This window comes from Rhinatrema bivittatum, chromosome 10 (assembly GCF_901001135.1).
Source record: "Rhinatrema bivittatum chromosome 10, aRhiBiv1.1, whole genome shotgun sequence".
Taxonomy (NCBI): Eukaryota; Metazoa; Chordata; class Amphibia; order Gymnophiona; family Rhinatrematidae; genus Rhinatrema; species Rhinatrema bivittatum.
In genome coordinates, this window is record NC_042624.1 from 28174154 (window position 1) to 28189654 (window position 15501).

A 15501-nucleotide genomic window follows, 5' to 3' on the forward strand; every position below is an offset into this window, starting at 1 on the left:
GGTTACTCAATGCTTAGCAGTTTCCCAGACCATAAAAGTCAGGAGCCTTGTTGGTTGCTGTTTGAATCCAATTTCCCATTACCCTTATATTTATCAGTTTCCCACACCATAAAAATTCAGGGCCTCATTGATTGCTGTTGAATCCAGTTCCTCGTTATACCTTGCCATTCAAGCAGAGAGCAATGTTTGAGTTGCATCAAAGTATCAGACTTTTTGGTTAAGGGTAGTAACCACCGCATCGGCAAGTTTCCCCTCATATTTGTTTCCCCAGACCATAAAAGTCGGGGCCCTTGTTGGTTGCTGTATGAATCTGGTTCCCCTTTTCCCCCTGCTATTGAAGCAGAGAGTAATGATAAGAGTTGCATCAACAGTATCAGAGGACCTCCTGCACCTCAGGGAAGCTTCCTCTCCCAATGGGCCGGAGATCACCATGAGGATGGTGAACATTGATGTCAATTCCCTTCTAGGAACTGACATTGGTACCAAGCCACTAGCCAGTTGTAGGGATTCTGGTATCAGCTGGAGCTCAATGCTGGTGCACTCAATGCTGGTGCACCAATGCTCCACATCTCCTTGTCCAAGGCCTGCTGAATCTTCCCCTGCAGTTCCTTCTCAACGACTAACGATGCCAACACATGGTGGGAGGCAGATGGGTGGCCAGGTCTTCCTGGGAAACGTGAGGTGTATCAATGGCAGACACCTGGACCCTTGGAGACTGTTGCAAATCACAGGAATGCTTTGAGGATGAGCTCTCCTTGCCGTGGGACTTTGTGGATTTTATGGATATACTCAGAATAGCCTGCTCCAGGCATTGTGCATTGGCAGAGACTGATGTTAATACTTCTTGGCCTTCGCCTAACACTCAGGATTAGAGCTCCTTTGCTACTGGAACCACCTTCTTTGGCTAGGAGAAAACAGACAATAGCTGAGGTTTTACATAAACCCTTGTCCTTACTGGGTTTGATGCTGAAAGGACCCAATGCCCTCTTAATATTAATGCACCACCAGCATTTGATGCAGCTTCTAAGTCCATCAGTGTTGATGCCTCCAATGCCAATAATGATAGGCTGGACTTGTGATGCCTGAAGTGCTATTTTTTTCAGATCAAGCTGGGACCTATGCCCCCTAGGAGTCATGGTCACACAAAGTTAATACCTATGGACCTCATATTGCCAACCAGAGGAAACATCTATCATGGGAATCTGTGATAGATATGACCCTGTCACATAAGGGGCACCTCTTGAAGTCACTGAAAGACTTCTTTATTCAGGGAACCAAACTGAAAAATAGCAGCGCAAAATCAAGCAACTCAATGATCGATGTGAGGTAGATGCTACCTCAATGCATCAGTACCAATGCACTTTATGAACATCCAAAAAACCTTGAAACATACAGAAATGATTGAAAAACCTACCTAGGTACTACTAAGAGGGAGAATAAAGACCTCGGAGCCTAGCGATGACCAATTTCTGCCTAGACAGGGATATAGAGGAATCCTGAGGAAGCAGGAGAGCAAAGATCCATGACTGGTGTGCTTTACAGAAAAAAATGATACTCAAGTGGCCCCTACATGGCAGCATGGCATGCTAAAAGTTCTAGAAACTTTGAGATAATATTTCCCTGCCAGGCCCTGTCTGGCAAGTCCCCTACTTGTGAGCACTGCCATCCTGCTTGTCCTCCGAGAAACCAGATGCTCAGTCCCTCATCTCTGCTTTTTTCCTCTTCTGACCCCTGTAACAAACCTTTTAGCTAACTTTCTTTTGATCTCATTACCAAGGGACCTCACTTGCTCTTCACTTACCAGACTAGGAGGAAACAAGGGGGGTATCTTTCCCCTTGAGCAGTGAAAACCCAGAATAACTCGCCACAAAGCAGCTAAAGTTCCAGGTATGACTATAGGAGAAGCTCATTTTAACGTTTGTCCTGTTCTCCTACACAGCTGTTCCTGCATAGGTCTCACCCAGAATGAAAATATGAACAGTCCTTGTTCTAGAACTTAGTTTGTACTAAAGATGCTCATATTTGCTGGTGTTGCCTTACTACAAACAAGTCTACCTCCTTCAAAAAATAATCCATTCCATCAGAGCAACATAAAGGTAGCTGAGGCCCAGGAATACCGGTTTGTATGAGGCATTTGTACAGCTTGTAATAGAGAAAAGCAAAACTGAAATATGCTAATTCCTGGAGCACAGCATTCCATTACATTAGATGCACACAACTTTGGTCTTCAAAAGATGCAAAAAGGCCATATCTGATATATTTGGTCTGAGAACCAAAATCATTTGTAATGCTTGGTCATCAGGAAAATCAAACATGTCTGCAGTTCTCAAGAACCAGGTTTGTGTACCTCTGCATTTCATATTACAGCTAAAGTTATTTGATGTAGTAATATCATTTCATCATGCTTACTTATGTAGCACTTTAGATTAAATATACTTATCCTGAATTTCATTAGCTGGTTTTAAATGTTAAGTCATACTATTAACTAGGGATGTGCATTCGTTTCATACATTTCCCATTACATGTCAATTAGATGTGCATTCGTTTCATACGTTTCATATTACATGCTTGTATAGGAAACGGATGAAACGAATGCACATCCCTACTACTAACGCATAATAAAATTTAAACCCATGAACTTCTCAATACTTTCTTAGTTTCCCATCACTTTTTTGAATTTCTATAAATACAGAATGAGAATTTTGGGCAGTTGTAGAACTAGAGTTAGAACTGAGGTGGAAAGAAAATGTCTTAGGATTAGAAGAGAGGCACATTGCAATAGATCACCTGAGCTACAGTTCTAAGATATAGGGTCATTCATCAAAATGTGTTATGACATTAATGCATGAGAGAGACTATATACAAGGCTCTCATAATAGTGAAGTATTTATATCTCTAGGAGGGCCATTTAATAAGTCAAGGTGAGGTGTTCGTGGTGGTCTAGCGGCCAGTTTCTCATGTAGAGTGAGACTTATGAACAGCACAGTACATCTTAGTGAAGATTTGACGTCATTTGGAGTGAGGAAAGTCTCACAAAGATGAAATTATGTACTATGTTATCTCACCCTAGCTTGATGGTACCCTGTTATAGAGTCCATCAAGCTAGGTTGAGAGAACATAGTAGAAATTTCAACACTTTCCTCACTCCAAAAGATGTCAAATCTTCACTAAGAAGTACTGTGCTGTTCGTACGTCTCACTGTACATGAGAAACTGGCCCCTAAACCCTAAACCACCATGTACATCTCACCTCGACCTATTAGATGGACCTCCTATAGAGATATAAATACTTCACTACTATGAGGGCCTTATAGTCAGTCTCTCTCTCTCTCACTCTCTCTCTCTCTCTAAAGATGTGAAAAGAGGACTTATTGCAGGGTGCAATAAGTTTACCGCACCATGTGATACTACCAATGCATTTTGATGGATTTAGGGGACAGTTTGAGAGAATAGCAAGGGTCTTATTGATTTTCCACGTGTTCTAACATGAAACATTCTTTGTTTGGCAGAAGATGAGTTTTTCAGTGGAGATCATTCTATAGATTTGCTAATTGAAGATCACTTCATAAGACACCAATACGAGCTGCCAAAGGTCACCAGGGAGCCATCTCCGACTGGATGGCCACCTCCAACTGAAAGAACAATCAAGCAAACAACATTTCCCAGTTTGGAGTCCTCCACGACTACAGTGAGTGAGACCTCAGCCAGTGTTGCCACAACTGCACAATCATCACCTCCAGCTCTGACCACAATGACACAACAAGAATCAACCAACACACTGATCACAACTGCTAGCCAAATTCCCACAGTAACTACTGTCCCATATAAGCTAATATCCACTGCTACAACTGCCCTATCACCTACAACTACAGTTACCACTGAAGCATCTATTATCCCTGTATCAGCCAGCACTACTCCAGCATCAACTACTACCCCAGCTACAAGAAGCAACAGCTCTGTCTCTCCCAGCAGCAGTCCCAGGAAACATGTTACTCAAAGCCAGAATCACAAAGAAGATCACAAAGAAGAGGAAGATGATCTGAGGAAAGTAATCGGTGAGTTCATGTCTTCTCCAGCTGACTGGGCCAGAAAGGAGCCTTTGTTGAGAAGGAAAGGTTACCAGATGCCCCAGAAGGCTAGCCAAAGTTCTCCCTTTGTGCCATCTATGGCAGTGATTCCCAGCCCAGGCTTGCAAGCACAGCTAATCAGTCTGGTTTTCAGGAAATCCGTAGTGAATCTGCATGAGATATATTTGCATACATTGGAGTCCTGTGTCTGCAAATCTACATCATGCATTTATTTTTCATTTTTATCTAGCTCAGGTAGCAATGAAAAGGCCTGAGCTAAAGTGCATTGCATTCAGGTACAGAATGTATTTTCCATGTCCCCAGAGGGCTCACAATCTAAGTTTGTACATGAAGTGACTTCTCCAGTGGGATTTGAACCCTGGCTTCTCTGATTCTCAGCCCACTACTCTAACCACTAGGATACTCCTCCACTCCATACAGGGTCATTGTGGCTATCCTGAAATCCAGACTGGTTAGGTGTGCCTCCAGGACTGTGCCAAATGCAATCTTTCCTGCTGCTTATCTACTGGACCAGTACTAGGATCTTGAGGACTAGCCCCGGAGAGTCCTCCTTTCTGCTCGGGTAAGTATCCATGTGTTTTCCCATATGTGTATGTATGTGTGTGAGTGTGAAGTTTCTATTTTTAATTTTATTTTGGAATTTATATGTCGCTTTATCATAAAGTCAAAACAGCTTACAGTTTAAAAGTTTATGGTTCATATACATCACTGATGGGTCAAATATGTGCAGCAATGGTAAAGTAAGCAGTAATTATAAGTCTGCAATTTACTATGAACTTGTCCTGGCTATTCTACTTCCCCTAGATTTAGCTGGATGAGAAAATCTAGGGGAAATAGAAGGGCAGTGAGCAAAACGTAAAGGAGAGTAGTACAAGAGCAACTAACCTTTTTGTTAGGAAAGTAAAGAAAAGAGGATAACTCTGAGTTTCTAAAGTAGTAGCTGAAAAGGTAAGGAAAATAAAGGTAACTGTTCATAAACTACAAGAGATCATAGAAAGATAAAGACAGGCAACAATAAATGGAAAGTTAAGAGAAGCTAGAAAAAGTAGTCAGGAATGCAGACATTTAAATCAAAGAAAACATAGCAAATACAATAAAATGGGGGGGGGGTCGAGATTTTTATTTTTACATATGTTAGTGATAGAAGGAAGTGCAAAAGTGGCATTGCAAGACCCAGAGATGAAAGGGAGGAATATTTAGAGGCTGATGAGGAAAAAGTGAAAATTGAAGGTTAGTATCTAACAAATAAGTAATCTTGCTACCATAGCCTTAACTGACATTTTGTTTTTCCAATATGGGTAACAATTCTTTCAACAAATTAAAGGAATATCCATCGGGGCTACAATGGCCCCCTTGGTAACCTGTCTATATGTCATACATTTGAAGAGACTTGTACTTACACCTCTGGTTTTTAGTTGCATGTTAAGTGGTGAAAGCGCTTTATATATGATGTCTTTTTCATCTGGACACATACAAAAGAATATTTGACTGCTTTTACATCTTGAATTAATTGACTGGATACTAACCTTCAATTTTTGACTGAACAGAATTTACATAGCATTCCCTTTCTTGATATAAAAATGTGTAAATCAGCATGGGGTTTCATGTCTATGTTTTACATTAAACCTACAGATAGAAATACTTTGCTCCAATATTCTAATCATTATTTGAGGCGACTACTGGAGTGGTCAATTTTGTTGTGGCTTTTGTTCTGCATGTGCCAGTGTTTTGGCACGACAAATATTTATTCATCCATCACCATATAGGGGCGGATTTTCAGAGCCCTGCTCGCCTAAATCCGGGCAAATTTAGGTGAGCAGGGCCCTGCGCGCCGGTGCGTCTATGTTCAATAGGCCTACCGGCGCACGCAGACCCCGGGACTCGCGTAAGTCCCGGGGTTTTCCGAGGGGGACGTGTCGGGGGCGGGCCCGAGCCGCGCGGCGTTTAGGGGGCGGGCCCGGGGGCGTGGTTACGGCCCGGGGCGTGGCCGCGCCCTCCGGACCTGCCCCCAGGTTGCGTCCCGACAAAGGTAAGGAGGGGGTTTAGACAGGGCCGGGCGGGTGGGTTAGGTACAGGAAGGGAGGGGAAGGTGAGGGGAGGGCGTTAGAGGATTCCCTCCGAGGCCGCTCCGATTTCGGAGCGGCCTCGGAGGGAACGGGGGTAGGCTGCGCAGCTCGGCGTGCGCCGGCTATACAGAATCGATAGCCTTGCGCGCGCCGATCCAGGATTTTAGCGGCTACGCGCGTATCTACTAAAATCCCGCGTACTTTTGCTTGCGCCTGATGCGCCAGCAAAAGTACGCCTATTCGCGCGGTCTGAAAATCTACCCCATAGGCTATGGGGACAATTTGACTATAACACCGTGCAAGTTATTTGTGCTGTTTTATGTCTAAGTAATAAAATAAACTGTATATTGGACAAACTAAATGAGTGATTAAAACTTGAATAACTGAGCATAAGAGTTGTATCCACAACGAAAGAATGGAAACTCCTTTGATGCGCAGTGTATAATTGAAGATTTTAAATTTTTGGCGATTCAACAACTGTTTCTACATAGAGGGGGTAATATTTCTATAATTTGATAACATCGACAACAACAACTGATTTACCAATAGCACATCTTAGCTCCCCCTTGGCCTTATTCAGAAGAGAGAATGGCTTGCTTTTTGATAGCTTACCATTGTGGTTGATCCGTAGGAGGAGAAGACAGATTCTCTTTAAAAGTGTTTTGTGTCGGCGTCTGTTTAGGAATTAACATAAAGGTTTGTCAAGGGCTTTATAGCATGCATGCTGGTAAGCAGATTGGGTATTAAGGGGGGGGGGGGGGTTCTTACCTATTTTTGAATGTTATAATAAGTTGTTAATATAATAAGATATGTTTTTATTAGATTGTCAGGTTCATATGACATTCATTGAACACCGGAATGTACTAAGTTTGGATGCTCTCAAAAATTTTCATGCAAATAATGTGACTATAACTGCTGCTATCTTTCTTAATTACTCAAGCTCCCCCTGAGGAAGCTTCTAGTAGGTGAAACAAAAGCTTTTTGTTGGGGATTTTGTGGACAGCTGCTCTTAAGCTTTTTCAAGAATTTATTTAAAACATTTTTATACCACATTATCCCTCATTCTAAGTGGTTCACAGTAAAACATTCATAAAATAAATAAAATTACAACACATATCATAAAAGACAGACATTTTAATAAACCACTAATTGTCAGCTCAAACCTCAACAGAGCAAAGATCTCTTTAAATGTCTCTTTGAAAAGGTATGTTTTTCAAGGCTTTTTACATTTTTTTATATTTCTTTCAGAGTGGGGAAGGAAAATTTCCGGAGTAGAACGAGTAAATGTGAATCAGTTGTTTACTCTTTCAAAAAGTACAATGACTAGGTGACACACTTAAGTTATTAAGTTGTACACTTATTAAAATTAATAAGAGAAAATATTTTTTACTCAACATATAATTAAGCTCCGGAATTCGTTGCTAGAGAATGTGATGAAAGCCTTTAGTGTAGCAGTGTTTAAAAAAGTTTTGGATAAGTTCCTGGAGGAAAAGTTAATAAACCATTATTAAGGTGGAGTTGCAGATCCCTGGGATCAGCAGCATGGAATCAATCTACCCTTTGGGATCCTACCAGGTACCTGGTTTGACTGCTGTTGGAAACAGGATACTGAGCTTGATGGACCTTTGGCAATCTTATGTTTTTATGGCTCAGGCAGCTTATTCCATAATGATCCATAAAACAGCAAATGATCTGTCACGGGATTCTTCTAGTGGTAATACACATACAGATGGAATATCAAGCGTGCATATGCCTAGTAACTTAGTAATGACAGCAGATAAAGACCAGATGGTCCATTCAGTCTGCCCAGCAATTTGCTAATAGTAGTAACTGCCACTCCGTGCAGCTTACCTCATGTGATCTGTTAAGGGTAGTAAATGCTGTTCTATGCAGGTTACGCCTATGCAGAAATGTTATACCATCCGTTTTCTTTATGTCTTTAGGCATCAACAGTGTTTGTCCCATGCCCTTTTGAATTCATTAACTATTTTCATCTTCACCACCTCTTCTGGGACAGCATTCCAGGTATCCACCAACCCTCTCTATGAAGAAATATTTCCTGAGAATTCCACCCTAGAATTTCATATCATGACCCCTAGTTCTACTGTTTCCAGTGGAAAAGGTTTGAAGTTGTATATCATTAATAATTATCTGAAGGTCTGTATCAGATCTCCCCTGCACCTCCTTTCCTCCAGGGTATACATATTCAGATCCTTCAGCCTCTCCTTGTAGCTCTTCTGAAACACATGCCCACTATTTTGGCTGCCTTCCTCTGGACTGTTTCCACCCTGTCTCTATCCTTTTTGAGATACGATCTCCAGAACTGAGCACAGTTGTCCAGGTGAGACCTCACCAAGGATCTGTACAAGGGCATTTCTGCTAGTTATTCCTCTCTCTGTCCAGCCCAGCATCTTTCTAAATTTGTCACCAGGGTGAATTTCCCTATCAGGGGATCGGGATTTCCCTGGTGGGCCGGTCACTCCCGTCCTGTGATTTTTTTTTTTTAATTATTATAAACTTTCCAGTCAAAGAGAAGAGGGACTGCTGCGGCCCAAAAAGAAACTTGCAGGGCCAGGAGAGAGGCCTGCAAGGCCGTGTGACCCTCCCCTCCCTGCCCAACCTTTCAGGAGCCAGGTGTCCGATACCCCATGGACTAGTTTTGAAAAAGTCCCCCGGGCCGATATTTTCCTGCAATCTGCCCTTGTTTGTCACATTGCTTTGCCACCTTCAGATCACCAGACACAATCACCCCAAATTCCCTCTCCTGATCCGTGCACGATAGTCTTTCACCCCCCATCACATGCAGATCTTTTGGATTTTCTCACCCCAGGTGCACGACTTCACACTTCTTGGCATTGAATTGCAGCTGCCAAATCTTCAACCACTCTAAGTTTTCGTAAATCATTTTTCATTCTCTCTACTCCTTCAGGTGTATCTACTCTGCTGCAGATCTTAGTATCTTCTGCAAAAAGGCAAACATTTCCTTCTAAGCCCTCCGCAATGTTGCTCATGAAAATATTGATCAGAACCAATCCTTGAGGTATTCCACTTAGCAGCATTCTCTCATCAGAGCGGGTTCCATTTACCATTACACATTGTTTCCTGTCAATCAACCAGTTAGTAATCCTCTCCACCACTTTGGCGCCCATTCCTAGGCTTCTCATTTTATTCACGAGCCTCTTATGTATATCCAAGTAAATCAGATTGAGCACTCTTCCTTGATTCAATTCTCTAGTCGCCCAATCAAAAAGTCAGATTTGTCTGCAGAACCTTCCCTGGGTCCAGCAAACCAACGGATTGTAAATAGTTCACTATCCTTTCCTTCAGCAGAGTCTCCATTAATTTTTCCACCACAATAGTGAAGATAACCGTCCTGTAGTTTCCAGCCTCCTCCCTGCTACCACTCATGTGAAGCAGGATCACAAATGATCTTCTCAAATCACTTGGCACCACTCCTGTTTCCAGGGATCTATTGAACAGCCCTTTCAGCGAACCCACCAGGACATCTCTGAGCTCCTGTAATATCCTAGGATGTACCTCATTTGGCCCCATGGCCTGCAATCTTAAATTTTTTAGTGGTCTATATAACTTGAGCATAGAACGAATACAATCAGGTGTTTTACAATTTAGAGCCTTATGAAAAAGGGTAAACTATTGTGGACAATACTTTTGTGGCTCTGTTTTGGTGTGTCATTTCATGGGTTTATGGGAGTTTTAGGAATGTTTTTTCAACTACTGATTATTATATATTACTAGGACAGCCAATTACAGTTTGAAGAAAGTTTTGGAATAAACTGGCTTTTTCACACTTGTTTTTTTTTTTGTTTTTTTTTTTACTATTTTTCACTTTTTTGTAAAGGATAAAAAAAAGAATTATACCAGGTTAGTCTTGATTCATATCGAATAAGATACCAGAGCCTGTAATTCTTCGCACCAAAGTGAAGGTTACAAGAAATATCACTTTCCAGTTGAGAAATTTCAGATCCACAGGTTTGAAGGGAGGTTTCATGAGTTGAGTCAAGACCACACTAATGTCTCGAAGCACTAGTGGTTTACTGAAAGCTTGGTAGGCCCTTCATGAATTGCGACACTAAAGGATAGAGAGAAATGGGAACCCAATCTACCTGCTGATTATATAGTGCAGTAGTGTTAAGATGTACCTTCACTGAAGAGATGCTGAGGCTGGAGAATGACAGGAAGAAGAGATACTGAGGCAGGACCCTTGTGCCACAAGAAAAGGGGTCCAGCTGGCTGGCCCCACACCAAGTAGAGAACCTCTTTCACTTGAAACCTTATGATTTTCTGGTTGATGGTTTCCTGGCTGAAATCAGCATATTCTTTACCTCCCTGGGAAGGTGTTAGGAAGAGACTACTATGTGTACAACATCCATGCAGATTCGGGTGGCTGAGTCTTCTGCCCTCCTATGTGATGAGTCAGAGACACCCCAATTGAATCAGAAGCTGAACTGACAGATGGAGGAGATATAGATACTATACTTGCTGTGGTCAAGCCAGGCTATAAGGATCACTTTCACTTTGTCCTGAATCACCTTCATGACAGTCCTGGCAATGAAAGGAATCAACAGATACACAGAGTAGCCCAATGCACCAGTTTAGCTCAAAAGCATCAGGAGCTGATATGTAAGATGCATGGAGCAAAACTTCTCAACCTCGCAGTTGTCTTCTGATAAAAATAGGTTGATTATCAGTGTTCACCAATGATGGAGCAAGTTGCTTAAGACCTCCTGATCTAAGGATCATGTGTGAAGTTGTAGAACTCTGCTGAGATCGCCCCTCGGTGTATTCTGAATGCCCAACAGGTAGGTTGCCTGAAGATATATATACTAAGGTGACCAGCCCACATCCAGATTCAAAGGGCATTATTGTAGAAGGCATACGAGCTCATGGCCCCTTGCTTGTTTATATAAAATCACCTGATTGTCCATTTAGATCATGATTCACCTGAGAACAGGTAGGAAAAAGCCCTTAGCACTTGATGAATGGATCACAGCTCCAGAAAGTGCAGTTCCAAAAACCAATGAGATATTGTACAACCTTTACATTCTTGGGATTCCTTTCATAAAGTAAGTTCTTTGACAATAACTCAAGTATTAGCCAAAATAAAATCTTCTAGCCTTTTGAATCCTTGCCCAACATCTCTACTCAAATTAGCTCGTAATAAAATTTCTCAGCACGTATCAAATATGGTTAATTTTCCTCAGGCGTATTTCCCAAATGCACTGAAACCAAGTATCCATGCAAATGAATGCAAAATGCAAGATTTGCAGCAATATGTTTAAGCAATAAATTATTGCAAAATTAAATATTCTTGAGCTATTCACGAAACCATTTCACAGCTGGACACAAAACCTTATTGTGTTCTTTTCATGCTTTTTATCGCCAGCTCAAAGCTGATGTTGAAAAAGCCAAAAAAGAGAAGAGGACTGTAGACGAGAACACAGAACCCCCAGACCTTCTGTCGGCTGATTAGGAGTCCGCAAGGCTTCTCTCTCCCAATTTTTCAAGGGCCCTCCTCCTAGGAATGGGGAGCTGAGCTAGGTCCAGCAGGTCTCTGTGCCCCCTTCCCACCAAGCAGGAAGAAGCTTGACAGGAGCAGAGTGACCTAGTGATTAGAGCAATAGGCTGAGAATTTCTCCCACTGATGCTCCTAGGTCCCCGCCAGTGCCTCAGGTAAGCCCTATTGGGAAGGGACCTACTTACTCTACGTGAGTTTGTAACTCACCTTAAGCATGGGTTTTGAAAAGGCAAGTAATTAAATCTGAATTCACCTCCTTGTAGAGAGGGAGAGAGATGGTTTAAGGCTTGTGGATCTCGATTGGCCACTGGCATGAGGACTGACCCCTCACCTCCAACCTTTTTCCTCTTCTGCTTCTTTGGTTTTTATTGACAGCCTTTAGCTTCAGCTGACAATAAAAAGCACAAAAAAGCCCCACAGTCCGTCTTCTTGAATAGCTGGGAAATATTTAATTTCATAGAAATGTAATATATTACACTCATGTGAAAATGTTGCATTCATTTGAATAAAAATGACATTATAGAACAAAGTATACAGACTGGAAAATAAACTAGCTTTTTGAAATTTAAGCAGGACTTTAGTGCCTTAGTGAATAGGTTAATATTAGTATAGACATGAAAAGCCAGTTTTCACATCTAAACGGACTTATCACCCTTTAATACATCAACTCCCAAGTGTCTTTTCTTGAATTGCAACATCTCTTTATTGCAAAAATTATTTTTCTGTAAATGTGCATTGAATACTATATATACTCATGTATAAGTTGAAAAATTTTATCCCCAAAATTGATCCTTAAAATTGCAGTCGCCTTAGCCATGGGTCAATCCACATTAATGCCAGTAATTCAAGAAGTATGACTGAATTGTTCACGCGCTCCCGCTCCCTTAACTCACTTGCTGCTATCAGGACGACGGCAGTTGTTAAGGCGCATCCTCCCTCTGCCCCGGGATGTCCCATTGAGGCATTCAGACAGCTTCTCCTCTGCAGCCCTTCTCTATCCCTTAACTCACCCACTTGCTGCTATCAGAACAACCATGGGACTTGAGGTTGTGCAGGCTTGTCCTCCCTCCTCCCAAGCCAGGGTCTGATTGGTGCACTTAGAGCCACATGGACGAGCCTGAGCAACTGAAGGTTCATTGTCATCCTCATAGCAGCAACGAGCAGTTGAGGTAAGGGATCCAGAAGAGCTGTGGGGGAGAAGCTGTATTGCTACACTGGAACATCATCATGGGGTAAGAAAGAGGAAGTTGCAAGTGCTATCATCATTCAGATAGCAGGGGAGGAGAAGAGAGAAAACGATTCAGACAGCAGTGATAGCCATGGGGAAGGGAGGGAAGGATTTCAGCAGGAGGGGCAGCCATAGGGGAGGGAGGAAGGATTCAGATAGCAGGAATAGCCATTAGAATAATTACTTCTTACCCTCAGGAAAATGAGCTCTGAGACGAAAAAGAGAGCATCTTACATTACATCGCTGAAACTGAAGGTTATTGAATGTGCAAAAGAGGCCAAAAATTGTGTAGCTGCAAGAGAATTTGACTTTAGTGAAAAACTCAGAGATTGGAGAACAAATAAGGAAAAGCCTTTTGATGGAATCGAAAAGGATTGGAATGATTGGGTAATGGAATGCAGGTAGAATGGCTACCATTGTGACTCGCTCGAGCATTAGGATTCAGGTCCTTCAAATGGCAAAAGAAGAAAAATATTCAGTGACCGAAGGTGTGAAAACATTCACAGCATCGTCTGGTTGGTGTTTGTGGTTCATGAACCGATATGAATTGTGCCTTTGTCAGTGCACAAAGATTTCTCAGAAACTGCCTAAAGAGCTTGCTGGAAAGATCTGTTCATGCCACCAATTCATTATTCAGTAGAGAATAAAGAATCACTTCAATATGAATAACATTGGTAATATGGATGAAACGCCAGTGACATTTGATATGCCTGGCAATCGCACTGTAGGTGGCGTTGGCGAGAAGACCATACTTGTAAAAACAACTGGTCTTGAAAAGACCGATTTCACGGTGGTCCTGGCTTGCCTGGCAGATGACACAAAACTGCATTCAGTGGTGTAATCAAGAGGAAAATGCTGTCCAAGAACCTAAAAGTTCCAGCAGGTGTAATTGTTTGGGTTTATGGATGGATGAGAAGGGAACAAAATGGTGGCTGTGCAATGTGTGGGGTAGGCAACCAGGTGCAGGGCTAAGAAAACGACTGTCACTATTGGTGTGAGATATATTCCGTGCACATATAACAGAGGATGTGAAGGATGATGCAAAGAAAATGGCAACCACGTTAGCTAGCAGTGATTCCAAGAAGTCTGACATTAATGCTCCTGCTCTTAGATGTCTGACTCAACAAACCTTTCAAGGACCAATTGCAGAATATTTGGCAACCATGGATGTGTCGGGTCATGCAAAGTTATCAAAAGGAGGGAATTTGAAGCCAGACATGGATATGGTAGGGAAATGGGTAAAGGATGACTGGGAGTCAATTCCACCAAGAGGTCATTCCTGAAATGCGGCATTAGCAATGCTATGGATAGATCAGAAGACGACTCCATCTATGAAGACAAAGATGAATCAGCATTGGATGATGATTCAACTGATGGAGACAGTGAAGACTATGTTTATGTTGATGACATCAAAAAAGAACAATTCCACAATTTATTTGGCCATTCTGAAGCAGAAGAATCAGACTTGGAAGGATTTGAATGAGGCATTTTATTCTTCATTTAGTAACTAAATAAAAAAGATTTTATTAAGTTGTTAAATATAATGTTTCCTATGAGACACTTTATTTTGCTTTTAAAAAATAAATAAAAGCAATTTTCTTGTTATGTTTCTTAGTATGATTTCACCATTTCATAAGTTCCCCTAGGTTTTACCCTAGACTTATCCATGGGTCAGAAACATTTCTTAATTTTGGGGCTCAAAAATACCCTTGACTTATAAATGAGATTGATTTATACACAAGTATATTAGGTAATCATAATAGTTGGTTGTACTGTTTATCTTACAGAGGTAAAAATGCCATTTTATTTTTGTTTTTTCTGCATTTCATCAGGACGATGTAAAGATACTCTCTCTACAATCAGTGGTCCAACTATACAGAATACATATGGGAGAAATGAAGGAGCATGGATGAAGGATCCACTGGCAAAGGATGACAAAATCTATGTCACCAATTATTACTATGGAAATACTCTTGTTGAATTCCGGAATCTTGAAAATTTCAAGCAAGGTATAAGAAAGGGGGTATAATAGCTGGGCAGTACTAAGTCTAAATGCAATTATACAGTTCTGATGGTAAATCTCCTCAATCATTTGTGATAATCACCACTCTTCTCATTTTAGGTATTTATTATTTTTATTTGTCTTCAGCTTATATACCACCCATTCATAAAGTCTCCAGGCTGGTTAACACAACAATAAACATGAAATACATAGTAAACATACAACATAAGATACAATAAACAAAACTATAAACCCCTAAAAATTAAAAAAACAAGACACAAAATATTAAATTATACTTAACACAAAAACATAATATTAAAGCTCAAAATTACTTACTTATGTTATCTAGGGTAGGGATACTGGGGAGATACCACACTGCTGTGAAAAAAGTGGCTATGCATGTGGGATAGGACATAGAACCTGTTTCTCCACTTGGCTAATAGTAAGCTGTATAGGGTGGAAATAAGCAGGATAGCACATGGGGTTGTATTCCATGAATCCTCAAGTTTAACACAGATTTCAATTTCACATTCATAATAAGACACAAATAAAATATATAACATTAAAAGCTTAAAACATACA

The 15501-nt window shown here is 41.3% G+C and overlaps 1 protein-coding gene across 1 annotated transcript in view; it reads left to right on the plus strand.

Annotated features, from left to right (window-relative positions):
• The window catches only part of OLFML2B (olfactomedin like 2B), a 91752-nt gene that overhangs the window by 61695 nt on the left and 14556 nt on the right, over window positions 1-15501 (plus strand). The window contains exons 6-7 of the mRNA XM_029618144.1: window positions 3509-4054; window positions 14750-14926. Of these exons, the coding sequence (XP_029474004.1) occupies window positions 3509-4054; window positions 14750-14926 (723 nt within the window). The remainder of the gene's footprint in view (window positions 1-3508; window positions 4055-14749; window positions 14927-15501) is intronic.